Source organism: Eucalyptus grandis, chromosome 6 (genome assembly GCF_016545825.1).
Source record: "Eucalyptus grandis isolate ANBG69807.140 chromosome 6, ASM1654582v1, whole genome shotgun sequence".
Taxonomy (NCBI): domain Eukaryota; kingdom Viridiplantae; phylum Streptophyta; class Magnoliopsida; order Myrtales; family Myrtaceae; genus Eucalyptus; species Eucalyptus grandis.
In genome coordinates this window covers 14711329-14728239 of record NC_052617.1, presented here as the reverse complement: position 1 = coordinate 14728239, position 16911 = coordinate 14711329, and the positions used below count along the sequence as shown (strand labels likewise).

Genomic DNA, 16911 nt, shown 5'->3' with positions numbered 1-16911 from the left:
GAGAGAGAGGCACGAGAGAGAGGCAAGTCAGATTCATAAGTCGAACACAAGGATATGTTCAGCTCATTACATGGACAGTATGAAATCGAGCCATGACAAACACACGCAAGCTCGATGAGCATGGCATCTAGATTATATGTATCATTTATTTGTTGGAGAACGGGCAAGCAGCGGCTTCAGAGAAGTCGTTGGTGTCTTTATTGTGGGATTCTGGGATAATTGAGCCCTTCAATAGACCTCCGAACAGCTGTCCTGGGTCGTAGTATATCTCAACTTCTTCTGCTCTCAGTGATTCATCAACCTGATATAGAAATTAAGAGGTGGTTAAACAACATCCCTGCCCGCAGAAGAATAATTGACTCGTTTTTATAAAGTTACAGAATTCCCTGGTATCTCACAGAAATTTATCTAACTCAGTCCATCCAGTCCTGGTGGCAGCCAAGTTTATTGTTTACCAATTGCAGCATCTACTTTGGATTCATTTGTAATGAATTGCCAGACTGCAATTGCGGTGCATGCACTTCTAAGTCCTTGCAAAGAGAATGACTCGCTGATATTTTCATACGTATTTGATTGGTTTAGTTCATCACTGGGGCAACACGTTAGACCAACCTCAATAACCATTTCCAGCTGAAAGACTATTTGAGTCTGTGTGCTTTTAACCGCATGCTTCTTGTATAAAAGATTTTTCCATCCAACAACGCACCTTAAGAGTCGCGAGGCCATGAAATTCCACCATCTCTCCAGTGGGCGCATGCCCCTTGAAAGGCCCTTCAAAGAAACCCCAGTGCCTGAACTTGAAGGCAATAACCGGTGGCCCGGAGTAAACCTCCAGCACCTCCCATGCGAAACCACGAGGAAAGGCCGATCTGAACGTATCATGAGAAGATTCAAATGTCTCTTTTTCAGCTTTGTAGTATTGAAATTCCTCTGGCAGAGAAGTTTTCAGCAATGCGTTGTAGGTTCCGAGTTTCAGAGTTTCTTCAGCAGATAAACCCTCTCTACCTGAGAAGAACAGCAGTAGAACAGGTTTTTTATTTTTATGCTTGCCTAAAGAATGTTTGTCATCCTTAAAATTTGCTGACGGTATGCTTACTATGTTCTGCAATGGGTTCATAAGTTCGAAAGGGTAAATAAGAGACTTACAATCATTATATAGAACCTAAGTTACATCCATACCATTGATGATTAACTTGAATTTTTCGGGACTTATTGTCCTGATGTCTTGCACCCGGGTCTTGTGTGAGACCTCCATTTCCCACGACTTGATAGCGTTTTGTACAGTTTCTTCCAACGATCCTTTCGGCCACTCCTTCAAAACATAAATACAGTACCAAGATGAGCTAGAGTAACGATTCCAAATCTGAAGTGCGAGAACCAGCAATACAATACAAATATCAACAAGAACAGCATCAACATTGCATCAACCTTGGTTCGGCCTTGTTCGAAGAGACTGTTCACATCTTCATATGAGGGAGGACCGCCATGTCTCCAGTGAGTGTTCTCAGCATCATCATACAAGAAAGAGCGGTACTTATCTCTGGGAATTTCTGCCTGAGTTTCTTGAGCTGCCATGATATTTTTCGCCTCTGGTGTTGTGGATACCGTGTGAGGAATTTATAGGGAAGTTTTGTGAGAATTGGGTTATAGAATTCTAGTCCTCATGGGAGTGGTTGCTAGATAGGTGTAAAAAAAGCCATTTGTCTTCTAACTCTTTGTTCATGCATGTCCCTTCCTTGGATAATCACTGAGATTTTCTTGGACAGCGGGCGAGATATAAATGCTTTTGTTTAATGAGAGTTTCATTAGTATGTCCTTCATCTGAAAAAGTAAAATAAATGCTTGAGCAGTGGACTTTCATTGCCTTTCTTCATTAAAAAAGTACGGTAGCTTCTGATGGAGTTCTTCTAGTCCATGGAAATGTCAGGACTTTCGATGAGAAAGATGAGTGATGCAAAGTAAGACATACAATTCAGGGAAAGACAGCATAGTTTAGTTTTCATCCAATATCGAGTTTTTTAAGGCTTCAAAGCGATGATTGGTGAAGTGATTGTATGAATTAGTGATGATTAGCAAAGCGAGTGTTTGGTAAAAACTAGTGGCTTCTGATTGTTACAATGGTTGTGGGACTCGGTAGTGCGCGGCTTCCACTAAAAGTGCAAGAAATGTATGGTGTATCTACTAGCTTCATAAAATTTATGATTACTTGTTTCCCAACTTAAGAGATTGTCCACAGTTCAATGAGCTTCTAAAGAAAATGCATTGTACAATATGACCATATTGTCTTTCCCTCATTTTCACCAAAATACATCAAATCTCAGTACAGCCATTCCCTCTGGATCCAATGTTTCTGAAATCTATATTAAATTATCAGTTTCATATGGAGAAGTGTAATGATGTGAGATCTTGTGAGCTACCATTTAGCTTCTACTCACGATCATTTTTGGAGAACTTCGAGCTGATCTGATACCTTTTCTGGCTTGCTTCAAGAGCTCATTAATAGCTTCCACCATGTCAGATGTGTTGGAATATATGCTCGAACCGGACGAAATCCGTTAAGATGAATCAATTAAATATTATATTTGATTTATTGAATATATTTTCCATTCTTTTGAATACATTTTGTACTATATTTACATGACTTTGTACGTCAATAAAGAATGGGATAGGACACACAGAAATTTCCCCAATAGCTTCTCTTGCTTTTTCGTTCTTTCTATCTTCCCTTAGCTTCTTGTCTTCTTTCAGGATGGATTGAGTTGTCCTTTTTACCTGTTCTCTTTTTAGGGGTAGGGTGGGATGATCTTTTCCAATAAAGGAAGAGCCAAACTTGCAACCACATGTTTCGCGTCTCATTGGATCATCATTTTCAAATTATTTTCACGAGTTACTATTCATCTCCCAACCAACTCCAGCGGTTGACTCAGGCCATTCATTTTAAGTGTCAGCCAGCGGTTTAAATGGGTCCATCATTAGACCAAGGACGCGATGCTTGTTCTGACAACCTTCAATAACGCGGTCAAGATCAAGAACCAATGAATAGATAGCCCTTGGCATCATTGATGGCCGCACCAAAATAATTCAATCCGTGTCTTTGACTATGAGGGGTCAGATGATTTCTCGCATCGCGCAAGAAAACGATATACAAATACAAGAGAATACGGAAAACTTACAGACTCGTGCAATATAAACCTGAATGTGGGACTTACCATATCTGTACTCAATCATTTTAAAAGAGGTATTAACTACACTACTCAAATTTGGAGCATAACTAATGTTTGATACAAATACAGTGACACGACACGACACTAATTGCCCCCTTATCTATGCCTGTCAGCACGAGCGGAGATTTAAACTCATCCAGAAACCAGGAGAAACTTCTACTGATCTTCGGAATGGTTAACGGACTTATCTTGAAGAAAAAAAGCCGATCAACTGGAGGAGGACAGGAGATTTTCGACCCGGAAAATGGGTCATTCCCCAGATAATCTGATTACCTAATGCCTGATTTTGATATTGTTATCCAAATTTCAAGCCGACTCCGCGGCTTTTATATGACCCGTTGATGTTAACCAAGTTTAGTTTTTGTAACTATATATTTAGCCATACCAGGAAGTGAAAGGTACTGAATGCATAACATAACTCTGCGTTCTTCAGTCTCCACTGAAGAATAGCAACGGTCTACTTTCGGCTTTCACTATCACCAACACATTGAAGGGACATGCTTTGTGACGATTGGTTGGGAGAGAGAGAGAGAGAGATTAAAGACCCATAGTTTGAACCAGAACAGTTCAGGTTTTAGCCTTGTGAACTATATTTAAATGAAGGCATCTGGCCGTATCTGATATGATAGCAACTTCATCGGCTGAGGGAGGTTGCCATCGAGATGAAACATGTGTTTGAGGTTGACAATCCACTTTTCTAGAAGTATATGTAAAGGCAGACCGGTAACTTTAGATTTGGAGGGCAAAAAAACCAAGATTTACACTAAAACTTGAAAGTATACAAATTTAGGAGGAAAATTGTCTAAAAAGTCATAAGCCTATATTACATTTTTGCTAATTCAGTCCTAAATAATTTTGTAAATTCAGTCCTAAACCCTTTTTCACATTTTGTCAATTAAGTCAATCGATGAAGGTTGGCCGGCAATCCTTGCCAGCCCTAAATCCAAAAACCCAAAAAAAAAAAAAAAAAGAGTAAAAATAGATAAATAAAAAAGAAAAAAGAAGAGAAAACCACAAAAAAATTCAAAATTTTATTAAAAAGTGCAATGTCAGTAAGTTCCAATCTAAATTAGCCGGATAAATTTAATTGATAAGAAATGAAAAATTTTAGGATTGAATTGGCAAAAATATAATGGATTTAGGACTTTTTGGACAATTTTCTCAATTTAGGATCTAGGCAGTCCGACACCGAGTACATGGCTGCATGCGTCAAAGAATTGGAAATATACGGATTGACATAACATGAGGTGTATTCAGATCAGATAGGTGCTCTGCACCCCTTCATCTTGGAAAATCATCGCAGGAGTTACCCATCAGACGGCTCCTTCATGACTGCTTTGAATAATCTTTTGGTTACCCACCCTTCAACATCAGACGTCTTCAGAATAACCTTCATTTCATTAAGTTCACTTTGAAACAGGAATACTTTTTCTCTCTCACAACTTTTTCAGTCAATTCCATTTTGTTAGAAAACCAATACCAAATCAAACAAACACGAGCTATTGTTTAATACATGAACCATCTCTCCTACAAGCTTAGAAACAACTCAATATAACTAAAATCAGGAAGACCAAATGTGAGACTACGAGACAGATGTCCAATTGGAACAAAGCTTAAAGTGATACAACTTCATTCTTAATACCACCTTTCTCTCTGTATTTGACAGCAAGCATCACCAGCTAAGTATTCTATCAATGGATGGAACAACTTTTTAGAATGACACGTGACAACAGGAGACAATGAGCCAACAAGAGCGAGTCAAGTGAAGGAACTAAAAGAACTCAAACTATTGGACGAAATGATAAAAGAGTAATCTGGAAACACATTAAATAGCAATCCACTTGGAGGGGATGTGGATGTTTTGGGAATATTTTCGTTCCTTTGGAATGTTCAAGTTGAGAGTTTCATACATAATGCTACAAGGATCCGTCATCAAAAAATACAGAAGTTGCAGTAAAAGTGAATGCCCAAGCAGAACAAAGCATAGAGGCCAAAATAAGAGAAATAAGAAGTGTATTAAGAACATCATCCTACCATTCCATGCTGTGTGTGTGTGTTTGCTAAATAGCTGGTGAAGGAAGTGGAGCTAACTCCCAGCTTGAGGGGTCTACAGTATATTTCTCTCCAGGGATTTTTGTTTTACAGTTCAAATGATCGTGTTAATACTCATCCCTATATTTGACAGTATTTAATCCACCAGAAAAAGAAATGGAAACTATTGATTTTCATTATACACAAATCACTTCTTCTACCTTTTCAAGTTATACAAGACTAAGAATGACAAATCACCAGAAAAACAATAAAAGTGCATTGCCTCAAGCAAGAAATTTGCAGACACACTCTACCACATCACTCATCACATAAGCTCAAATACTATTGCAAAAAATCTGAAGCCTACTGGCCCTCTCTGTGAATCAGCAAAGGAGCAGGTGGGCTCATAATTTCATTCTTAGCTTGTGGAGAAGGTTCTTCTTTCACCACATTAAGCTTCCTATAAGGACTGTGGTCTCCAATTGAAAATCTGCTTGGACTTGGAGAATTACCTGCAGCATTCTTAGGTGAGCTAGAGATCTTACCAGCTGGGGAAGCCGAACCGGATCTGAATTCGAGCACTCTATCTTCATTAGGCAAGGGAGATATCGGCAGCAGCTCACCATCGTCCCTTTGTTTTATGCAGAACTTCTCTTCCGCAATATCATAAGAATTCCCAGTTCGTACTTCTTGAGCAAGAGAACACCAGCAGCAGAAAAGCCAGAGTGCACAATCAGTAATCTCCGGTTTGCCACAACAGAACTTATAAGGTGGCAAGTTATATCTTTTCCTCATTTGGATCCTCCAAAAGCCACCATAAAGTAAACCGAACAGACAAAGGATGACTCCAGTAACAGTAAGAGCCTCCCTCACAATATCATCACCAATATTAACTGCAGCCAAAGTGAATATCCAGAAAGGAGCCATACAAAACAGAATAAAAGTGGCAATGTGGACATACATGTTACCAAACCCGAGTCTCTCCATGTTCCACCCAAAAACACAAAAGCTACAGAAGAGTGAGAGATATGCTAAAGAGATATCATCCCAAAAGTCGAGTATCCCTCCACTCCACATTGGTCTGTTTTCAACAATTATATGTGCATCTCTTGGTGCAAATGAATACCTCCTCTCGAAAGGCTTCACCCTCTCTGTCTTTTGATGGTCGGTAATTTGGACCTGAGCTTCCTCATCCACTCCAGAATCATAATCTTTCCCGAGAGGACTGATAATGCAGTAAACACCAGCAAACGCAGGTGCACCAATTGCGACTGATATGCATATGCCAACCCCTAAAGCTGGTCGTTCAGATCTCTTGTATCCTAAGTTCAGTCCGCAAAGTGCATATTGAGCAAAACAATTAATATGGAGCAAAATGACAACCACCATCATATGTGCCCATTCATGGGGCTTATAAGTCCCGTTCTTGCAGTAGATTTTTCTCAATGTAGAAATGTCTTCTGGCCTCCATCTACACAGAAGTACTAGGTGGTAAAACCGCTTAGGATGTTGATACAAACACATAAGAGTAAAGAGCGCATTGAGAATTTGATTGTTAACTTCAAACCAAGCATTCCTTTCAGACTTTTTGGGGATTGCTTTGTTAAGCATTCCCGTCATGACAAGAAACAAGATTGCACCGGACACAGCCACAACGAAGATCCATGCAAAAAGGGCCATGTTCATTGGGTCCTTGATCCATTCCTTGGACATCCTCATGAGTGAGCCCCAATCAATCTTCCGACTAAACACTGCATTGACGCGTTCTCGGATCCTACGACCACTCGGAGATGAAGCTACAGAACGCGAAATCTCATCTCTTTCCTTAGCTATCCGCATGAACCTGGCAGAAGCAGACCCGAATTTCAGGAACTTCAACAGATCAGGTGGAGCTCTCTCCTGGTTCTCATCACTCAACAGCGTTCTTCGAGATACTGAGACATGAACAGAATTCGAGACCTTAACGCTTTGATCATTAGGCTCCTCAATTTCTTTTTGTCCTTTCCATTATCAGTGGAAACCATCTCGAAGTAAAAACAGAAGCTTCCCCCAAAGTCTCTGGGTGACTATCTACGAACTCATACGATATCTATTATAGCTACAGCCTGACAAGCACAAAGAGCTGAAAATCATATATTGAGCTATGGCAAATGATCTGACTAATATTTGAATAGACAAGAATTACTACAGAAACGGCAGAATGTCATCAAAAAACAGAAAACCATGGTCACAACTTCAGCCGGAAGTCGAGAAAAAAAGAGAACTTTTCACTTGCCTGGCAACAATCGCACCCACATCGACATCAAACAGAGAGAAGACTCGATTGCATTCCAACACCCAAGAACTTAAATCCTCGGAAACCAACGAGAGCAACCCAGAAAACGGCTCACAGCGTGTCGTCGTCCCTTTACAGCAACAGCCAACCGAGATCGAAAGCAAAAGGAGGGGCAAGAACTGGCGTTCCTCCCAGGCGGTTACTTACTCGAGGAGGAAGCATCCGGGCGAGAAGAAGAATATCATCTCGACAAAAAAGGTTCGATTTTTCAGGAGGGTCTTATCTCCACGAAATCGCATCTATCTGGGTTGAATCTGATTCACCGTGTCATGCCCTTTTTGAGCCGTGAAATCAAATGGGTCGTCAGCCTCAAGGTGGATTCTGCAACTGACGGCCGTGCATTCGGTAACTGTTGAACAACTGCGACTCGAAAGCCCGAAAACCGCAAAAAGAGAGAAAAAGAAGAGATAAAGCAAAAAAGAGACGAACGATTTCTTCACTATTTGTCAGAAAATGGGTTACTTTCTGGCCAGTGGGATCCATCTAATCTTTAAGTACTTGGTTGACCACGAAGATGTCGGCAAGCGTTTGTGTTCACGCTAACTAGTGCAAAAACGGATGGAAATTGATGAGCTGGACTCGGTTAAGAATCTCTCCCTCTCATCTTCTGTCAATCGTTCGACCTGTTTATATTTTCTTAGTCCCTTTGTTCTCTGCTTCTGTCCCATGTCGGGTCAACCTTTTGTTTGATGCTCTGTCTCTGTTTTGTTCTCCTGACTCCGATGTGCAAAACTGGAGATAACTGTCATCGGGGTATCGAGACATTATCCTAGTTTGAGATTCGCATAGAATATGCGTGCCTTGTACGGTCGGTAAATTGACGACTTGCATCAGAAAGGCATTATTTTTAAGTGAACGCAAACCCCATTCTAGTCCATGAGGACTAGTTGTTGTAAACTTATAAAATGTCCACACGTAAAGGTGATGTGACTAAAGGCTATAGAGTAATTCCAGACGAGCCCAAAGATAAGGTCGGTTAGAATTCAGGTGAGACAGGACCACCAGCCATTCAATGAGCAAAGCAAAGCTCAATCCAACAACTCTCCCAAAAGGCACTTTCTAAATGGCTTGTGTCGAAGAACTTCCCCAAAGAAGGATGAAGCAAATGGGGTCCGTTTCCTCTGAAACACAAAGTATATGCACCCAAGAATGGAATTATGGATCCTAAACCTCCTTTTTAGGGATTAATTTTTCCTAACCACAACAATAATTCACCAAAAATCATACACTCCGCTTCCTTCCATAAACTAAACAGAACTGCCATATCTTCTTCGTTAGGTATTATAAATTCCTTTACTGGGCCACACAACCCTCTTTGAAATAAAAGATAAAAAACTGCATTCGAAGCTAAACCAGGGCTATGGGTTTTAAACAAGGTCAACTACTCCTAGTCCACCTTCCTATGAGCAATGTCCAGAATATACTGATTCAAACGTTGGCCAAATATCGTCGTGGAGAATGACTCCGTGACATGCTTCCGAGCTTCTTCACCCATTCTCTCTGCCACTTGGGGGTTCTCTATTAGCTTAGCCATAGCTAATGAGAACTCTTGTGGGTTGGGATCGCAAAGAAATCCCGTTTCTTCATGCTTAACCGTCTCCACAGGTCCCCCACTATTGCACGCAATTACAGGCTTATGAGCCGCCATTGCTTCCAAAGGGACAATTCCAAAATGTTCATCCTGCAAATTAGCACCATCATGTCAATATGACAACCATTTGTTTCAAATATGGTGCTATTTGTGTAAATGTGACATTTTCTATTTAACCTTTGGCGTGTAGAGAACACAAAGGCATTCGGAAAGGAGTTCGTTCCTCTTGGCTGTTGGGCAGGATGTGATGAAGTCAACCCTGCTCAAGATTCCTTCCCTTTCCGCTAGGCTTTTAAGCTCCTCCAAGTACTCAACATTCTCCCTTAGACGTTTATCAAAACCACCTGATATAATATATGAACATTGAAGGTGCTCCGCAATCCACATAAAATCAAATCTAGTAGGCAAGCAATGATGCACAGTTGTCTTCCTACTACTTAAGATAAATTACTAATAAATAATGTACAAAAATTGAACAGTCATTTAAATCTCTTTGCTGCATGGCATAAGAAGAAAAGTCAGCTTGCTTACTAAGATGGATATCTTAGTACCAGATGGATCACTTAATCATGTTGAGTCAAAAGACAGTCCCCATTGTGCTGCTTCATTTGCATGCTAACTTGACAAAGAGCTACATACAAATCAATCTATAAATCAAAACATTCAGGAGTTATGATCTTCTCTATCTTTACACTGTCAAACAGAGTGTTCTTTTGGTTTTAACAGAACTCCTGCCCTTCACATGATTAAGCATAGACCTCTAAGATATCAAAATCCATCATCTATCTCTTCAACAGTTCAGTCTTTCTTTCAAATGTCCCAGTTATCTCGTGCCACCAATCAGGAACAGTAGAACCAAAAATCTCCTTGTGTTAAATTACCAATATCATGACTTCCCGATATTCTACAACAATGTCCATATGTTTGGTCATCAATCAAATATCTTTGTCCAAAAATTCCTTACAAATCCAAAAATGTCCATCCGTGAGATTCCTACTCCTGAAGAATTACTTTTTCATCTACAGATTCCTCTTCCTAAAACAAAAGGTATATGTAAATTATAGAAAATCTTGGTAAGAAATATGCAATGATACATGACTTGCCTGCAATGGTCAATGAAGCACCATCCAAATTGTGACTGGAAAATTCTCCTTTGAGGTTATAGAGCCTAGCAAAAGCTGATATTGCCAATTCTATGTTCTTTTTCCTCTCAAAACGATTGATGGATAGGAAATTCAGCCTGAAGTACAGAAAGTGATAATTAGATCGTCAGCATAATAGGAAACTAGTGAGCCTGGTATGTGAAGACGTTAAGGTGTATTTCTGTTACCTAATAGAATGGGGTTTGTCAAACTGATCAACACTGACTGCTGGGTAAAGAACAGCTGGCTTGATTCCTCGTGCATTAAGCTGCTTGAATGTTTTCGCAAAAGTAGCAGCTGTAAATTTACTGTTGACAAGGATCATATCTGCCATTCCTGCGTTCCCGCAACCATACTAATGTGAAATTTGAAGACTTCATAAAACAGCCCATGGACCCAAGAACAAATAAATAAGGCAGCATTAGAGCAAACCTGTTGTTAGTTCTTCGATGAAATCTATGGGTTTCCTGTACATCTTCCTAAGAAACGTAGTATGTTGGGCAAGCAGCAGATCCGGAAAATGACAATAGAATACAACCTGAATCAGAAAGGGGAATTAAACTATAACCATGATAGGAAGACATCCATCATTATATGGTAGAGAAGATGTAGATACCTTTGCTGGCCTTTTCAGTTTCAACACTGGAATGACAGCAGAAACTTGATCTGCTATAATAACATCGTAGGAAGGCCACATAAGTAGCATGCAAAGAGCAACAAAAATGCACCTCACGTATGCACATATGGCATGGAGACGGTAGAAGATGTGTCGAGGCAGAAAAGCACCATACACAGTAACGGGAAAGGCACCTGCATATTTGCGTTGACTGAATGCTCAGGGCTGAGATGGTGAAATAGGACTAGAATAGCCAACAGAATAAACAACTAGATAGTTTAGAGAAGCTAATGAAGACCTTCCCAATTATGATAGCTTGTACTTATTTGAGAACATGGCTCACACAGAAAATGTTTTTTTTTTTTTTTTTTTTTGGTAAGAGTAAGCAACATATTAAGAGGGGTCAAACTGTACAACCAACACGGCTCCAAAAAGAGTGGAAGGAAACCGCGGAAAAGCAACAAAACGACCAACAGAAAGCGAATCAATAAGGCAAAGGGGAAGAAAGAGAGAAAAGATCCCAAGACCACGTCCCACCTCCTTAATGCCCCCACTCAGGTTACAAGCTCGCGTTGCAAAAAGAGAAAGATTGATAAGTAAAAAATCATAATAAGAAAATTATTGAAACTCTGAATGTGTGTTAGTAGCTAAGTGAAAAGTTGATAGGAGAGGGAGCTCCAATCATGTACAATAATTCAAGACAAAAAAAGGCAACACAAGGTCCAAATTCACTAGAGAACAAGTTGTTATCACCAGAAAGAGAGAGGAGGAAGGTATAGAAGACAAACCGGAAAGAGTCTCCTCAAAACATCTAGTTCTATCATGGTGTGAGGTGAAAACATGAACATCATGCCCATGAGATACCAGCTCAACGGCCGCATCAACAATTAATCTTTCAGCACCACCTATGCACCATACAAGGTATCTGTCATGTAAACAGACGGAAGATGTGGCAACAGCTAATAAATATTCAAGCATACTATCAATAGAAGTTTACTACACACCCCTCGAGCAAATCATGATGAATATTGTTGCCTTAAATGGTGGTACGAGAAAAGGAGCATACATGAGAAATGATAAACTTAACCAACTCCCCGATTTTCTTGCACAAAGGTTATTGAGTGTTTCCTCAATATCATTTAAATATAACGTGTCGGTTGTCAAAGTAGGTATAATTTCCCTCTACAAGAACTTGCAAGCGCTTACTACCGCCACAAACCAAAGGAACTATGGCATTATCCTAATCTCCCAAGATTCTACTTTTAGAATGAAGCCTTTTAATGAGGATGTTATCATTGAAGCTTCCTATACACCAAATGTCCTTGTGAAACGTGAAACTGCTCTTATATTCAGTTTCAGGAATTATAGCAATCCCCATAACTCCACCATCAATGAGCCCCCAACCTTTAAAGTCTAACGAACATTTTTCAGACAACTTCCACGAAACTATATGCCCATTTCGACTGGAACTGCATAACGAGCTTAAATTTGATCAACCAATGAAGTTTAAACTGCTTGGTGACTTCCTTCATTTGACTAAGCTTGGCCAGGCCTGGCCTGGCCCATGATTTAAGCCTGAAACTTGATCAAATGCAACCTTCACATCAAACAAAACATGGCCACCCACCAGAGATTGTAGCACTAGCCAGACTGAGCGGAACAGCAGTTAAAAAAGTACATGTAAGAACCTTTACCAGAATAAACTTATAAAAACTGAGCTCCATTTTAGTTAATTCTAAGTATACTATTCATTCAAAATGTCCAAAGAGAAAAGTAGCTAAGTCAAAGAGAGAAATTTAAGCAACTGAATCAGGGGATAATGATTTGCTATGTCGATGCACAACTGATGCAGGCAAAAATTTCTCAAATCCCCAAATTTAAAAGGAACTAAAACAGGCCCACAAGAAACTTAATCTGTTCTCTTCCATGGGAAAGCCTTCTACACCACCGAGATTGTCAACAAAAAGTAAGAAAAATTTAACAAAATTTTACTGCAACGATAGCAACAGTAGGCAACTCACCAATACCAAGATCGGGATGTATAATGGCTATCTTCATCTTCTTTTGACTTCCTTTTGCTTGCATCTTGTCCTCCATTGACACTTTTCACATCGACCAACAAACTCTTCCTCTAATGGCAAATCACAGAAAACGAACCAAACATTTGCCAATTGTCAGCAACCCTTCAAGCCCCCGATCTTGAACATGGTTCTCCACAGCCAGCCATGGTCCATAGGCCTGCAATGAGGAAAAGGTCGTTGTTGTACCAATTCTTACGAGAAAAGACGGCCCAAATAAGGAACCAGTCCCTTGGCCGATCATGATTCCACCGAAATTGCGAAGAGAAGAGACCGAGGAACTCGTGAAGTCGCACGCAAATACCCAGAAATTAAATTCACATTAAAAAAAAAAAACCCAAAAAAGAATCGACCACCCAAGCACAGAACAAGAAGGCTACAGCCATCAGCACATGACAAACCGCAGCAAAGCTCCAGCCTTTAACCAAGAACTTAGATTCTGCCGTATCGGGCATTTCACCGACACATGTTGGGTGCATTTAAAACTCCCCAGAAAAAAAAAAAAAAAAAAAAAAAAAAACAAGGAGTAGTCGAACCAGGGAACCGCGGAAATCGATCGGTGCAAGTACTCCGAACAGGACCCATGAATTAAACAACGATCAGCCACCGTGATCGAAGGGCAAGGAGAAAGAACGGGACCCAAAAGTCGAGAGACGGAGAGCGCTCACCGGAATCCTGGCCGGCGCCTGACAAGTGACTGAATCGGAGATGGGACGACGATCGGTGCGGAAGTCTTGTCTGATTTTACAACAGGAAGCGAGGAGACTTTCTTCTTCTCCGTTCGCTCAGAATGCACAGCCAATCAAAGGACAGTGCTCGATCTCCCATTCGCGTCTTCCGATGTTTATTTTGACGGGCTAATATCAAAAAATCTTAAGTTAATATATTTATATCGTATTTATTTTAAATTAATTTTTATATCATTAGCAAAAGTGCTCAAATTAGTGTGTTAGTACCATATTGTACCATGTTTACCCCAAATTACGATAAATATGAGATTTTTTTTTGTTAGATGTGATACGAGTATATTAATTCGGTGTAAATGTGACATGAACATACCCGTTAGGAATTTCTTATGACATAGAAATTAATTTAGGATAAAAGTGGCATGTCAATACCAATTTGGGGTGAATTTGGCGCAAATGTACTAATTTGAAAAAAAAATTATGATATAAAAATTAATTTAAGGTAAATATGGTATCAATACTAATTTACAAATTTTCATGATATTAATCTAATTTTGAAAAAAAAAATACCAGCTTATTTGTTACTTCATAAAGAAACAAAAAATAAAATGAAAAGGTTTTTCTTTTAAATTAATAAATTTTGAATGCAATGACAATATTCACTTGAGTGTTTTGAAATTAAGAAGCATTTTCATTGTAACGATTGATTGGAAAATATGTAGTCAAATTCACTTGACACGGCAAATTTACAATGCCATTAATTTATTATGGAGTATGTAGTCATAAAAAGTAAAAACCTTTCCTTTTCATTTTCATATGAAAACAATTTAAACAATACATGAAATCTACGCTATTATATGAGATACATATATAGGAATAGTTTAGGGAAAATGTCACAAATAATCCATGAACTTCAATCTTGTTCCCAGATTTTTAATTTGTTCAATTTGATCCATAAACTATTGATGGATGTTTAATTTAATTCCTAAACTATTTCGACCTTTTGTTAGTTAAAGTTTATGAAATTTGTTGACGTGGCTTTTAGTCTCTTAAGTATAAAATAAAAAAGAACACGTATTTCAAACTAAGAGAGAAAAATCCACATGGAAATTAACAATAAAACAACTCAAATTGTGGCCACCATCCAAAAAAGAAATACAAAGGCCACTTCTTCTCTATGTTTCTACGATTGTGCTCTCATCTCTGGTTGGTCCCAAAAAGCCATATCAAGACACAAAGAACACGAGGAAGAAGAACAAGAAGGAGGAGGTAAGCCTTACAATCTCTATTAGAAGTACGCATCATGATTTTTTAGGGCATATATGTGGATTTATGGTTCAAGACTCAAGGTTGCTCTAAACAATGACTCTATCTCATCGCACAAAAGAAGTTACTTTGTGCTCGAAGTGTTGTCTTGGCCAAAATGCTTCCAATGAAGACTTGAGTTTGTACACATAGGGGTTCTACAAGGACAATGTGCCGTGATGGCTCCTCCATTGCTATTATTTAGGGTTAATTAGGGCTTTCTTGAAGATGGCTTAATCAAGGCTTTCTTGAAGATGATAATACACGGTTTATTGACTCGATAAGAGTGTGGTTATGACGTAAAGTTTAAATAGTTTATTTGGGCATTTTCTATTATGCAATATCCCATAAGAGTATTGAAACAATATCAAAGGCAAGACAATTCTTGTTTTATTAATTTAAAGTGGTCTCAACTTGACATAGTTTTAGAGAGTAGCTTTTTTTGTGGCTTTTTATACATGGCCCACATTTGTCTTTGTTTTCTTTTCGCTAGATTATACATTTCATGATTGTTTATTCATATTGTATGAACAATAGAACTATATTGACCGATGTCCTTTTCCTTTTTCAGTTTAGATGATTTTTATGTATAACTTTTTGTAAATATAAATGGTTGATGAGATGTTCCAAATTTACTCTATAGGTTGGGGGAAGATTTATTCGTAATAAAATAGTAGAGTATGCTGATGATTATAGCATCGAGGGGCTTTATGATCCTAACAAATTGAGCTACTTTGAGATTTTCCAATTGTTACAAGATATGGGTCACACTAATATTGAGAAATTCCACTATTTAATTCTAGGGAAGAATTTTGAGAATGGTCTAATAGAAGATGACACTTAGTTGGAAATGTTGGGACTTTGGGCAAATTTTGTTGGTAGACATGAGATATTTATTGAACATGGTGAAGATATGAGTGTTGGCATTGGTGATGGGATAATTGGGAGATTGATGAACATAGAAGAAAATAAGGGAGTTGTAATGCTTATTGAAAATGATGATGAGCTTGTTAAGGTGCCATGATTATCCGACAATGAAGAAGAACTTCAAGTGGCTAGGGGAAGAACTAGAACTTTTAAGGTAGATAATGCGTATGGTGTCGCTAGGTTGTTGGAGATACTTAATGAGATGGATGTAGAAATGGAACCAAAAAGGAGGAGGAAAGAGGCTATACAACTCATTGTGAAAATAATATTAAGCTTGAGATTGAATACCTTAACTCTAGTTACTCTAATTGGAGCTTTGTCACAAGTGATGAAAAAGAACTAGAGATAGAAGAGGTCGTTAGAAGGAAGAGCACACATGTGTAATATGATGAAACCACTAAGATATCTCACTTTGCACTGAATACAATATTTAATGGCCCTAAAATATGCAGCCACCAAAAGAGTTAATATTGATTTTATCAAGAATGACAAGACGAGAATAAAGGGAAAATGTAAGGCTAAAGATTGTGATTGGCTAACTTATGTAGCTAGAGACAACAAGATAGGCTTGTTTTGAGTGAAAACCTTCAAGGAGGAGCACACGTGCCCCTAGTCTTTCTAAGTGAGAAGGTTTACATCTACATACATGGCAAAGCATTATCTAAGCTTGTGGAGGGCACTCCTTTAATGAAGTTGCAAGAATTTAAGAGAATTGTATGAGAGCAAATGAGTTTAAATATTACTATCAGCCAATGTAGAAGGACTAAGATGAAGGTAATCAAAAAATTAATTGAGATGTATTAATATGAGTTCAATAGGTTATGGAGTTCTTGTGAAGAAATTATTTATAGAAATCCTCAAAATACAGTTAAGGTAAAATTTGTAAGAGAATCACCAAATTCAAGACCCATCTTCTAATGGTTTTATGTTTGTTTTGATGCTACGAGAAAGTGATTCCTTAAAGGTTGTAGACCTT

General features: G+C 38.7%; 3 protein-coding genes across 3 annotated transcripts; all 3 read right to left on the bottom strand.

Annotated features, from left to right (window-relative positions):
• Window positions 1-8: 8 nt before the first annotated feature.
• On the bottom strand, window positions 9-1942 carry LOC104448549 (pathogen-related protein). Its single transcript, XM_010062407.3, has 4 exons — window positions 1429-1942; window positions 1180-1312; window positions 707-1005; window positions 9-301 (listed from the first exon to the last, which is right to left on the bottom strand). The coding sequence occupies exons 1-4, from the start codon at window positions 1573-1575 to the stop codon at window positions 146-148; spliced, it is 735 nt and encodes a 244-aa protein (XP_010060709.1). The 5' UTR covers window positions 1576-1942; the 3' UTR covers window positions 9-145.
• A 3294-nt stretch (window positions 1943-5236) lies between these two features.
• Window positions 5237-7259, bottom strand: LOC104448548 (the record flags this gene model as incomplete). Its single annotated transcript, XM_039314378.1, has 1 exon — window positions 5237-7259. A coding segment is annotated over one exon (1641 nt), but the record flags the coding sequence as incomplete, so codon positions are not given.
• Window positions 7260-8800: 1541 nt separating this feature from the next.
• LOC104448547 (alpha-1,3/1,6-mannosyltransferase ALG2) lies at window positions 8801-13858 on the bottom strand. The gene is made up of 9 exons (XM_010062405.3): window positions 13686-13858; window positions 12961-13177; window positions 11728-11844; window positions 10940-11133; window positions 10756-10861; window positions 10512-10659; window positions 10285-10421; window positions 9359-9525; window positions 8801-9271 (listed from the first exon to the last, which is right to left on the bottom strand). The coding sequence occupies exons 2-9, from the start codon at window positions 13034-13036 to the stop codon at window positions 8978-8980; spliced, it is 1239 nt and encodes a 412-aa protein (XP_010060707.2). The 5' UTR covers window positions 13037-13177; window positions 13686-13858; the 3' UTR covers window positions 8801-8977.
• Window positions 13859-16911: the final 3053 nt, after the last annotated feature.

Excerpts from the sequence above, each read along its gene's own strand:
- LOC104448549 (XM_010062407.3), bottom strand. The coding sequence starts at position 1,575 with ATGGCAGCTCAAGAAACTCAGGCAGAAATTCCCAGAGATAAGTACCGC. Across the intron at positions 1,313-1,428 it reads TCGAACAAGGCCGAACCAAG|GAGTGGCCGAAAGGATCGTT; the intron begins GTTGATGCAATG and ends TATGTTTTGAAG. Across the intron at positions 1,006-1,179 it reads ATTCAAGTTAATCATCAATG|GTAGAGAGGGTTTATCTGCT; the intron begins GTATGGATGTAA and ends TGTTCTTCTCAG.
- LOC104448547 (XM_010062405.3), bottom strand. The coding sequence starts at position 13,036 with ATGGAGGACAAGATGCAAGCAAAAGGAAGTCAAAAGAAGATGAAGATA. Across the intron at positions 11,845-12,960 it reads ACATCCCGATCTTGGTATTG|GTGGTGCTGAAAGATTAATT; the intron begins GTGAGTTGCCTA and ends TATGGTGCATAG. Across the intron at positions 10,862-10,939 it reads AACTGAAAAGGCCAGCAAAG|GTTGTATTCTATTGTCATTT; the intron begins GTATCTACATCT and ends TTTCTGATTCAG.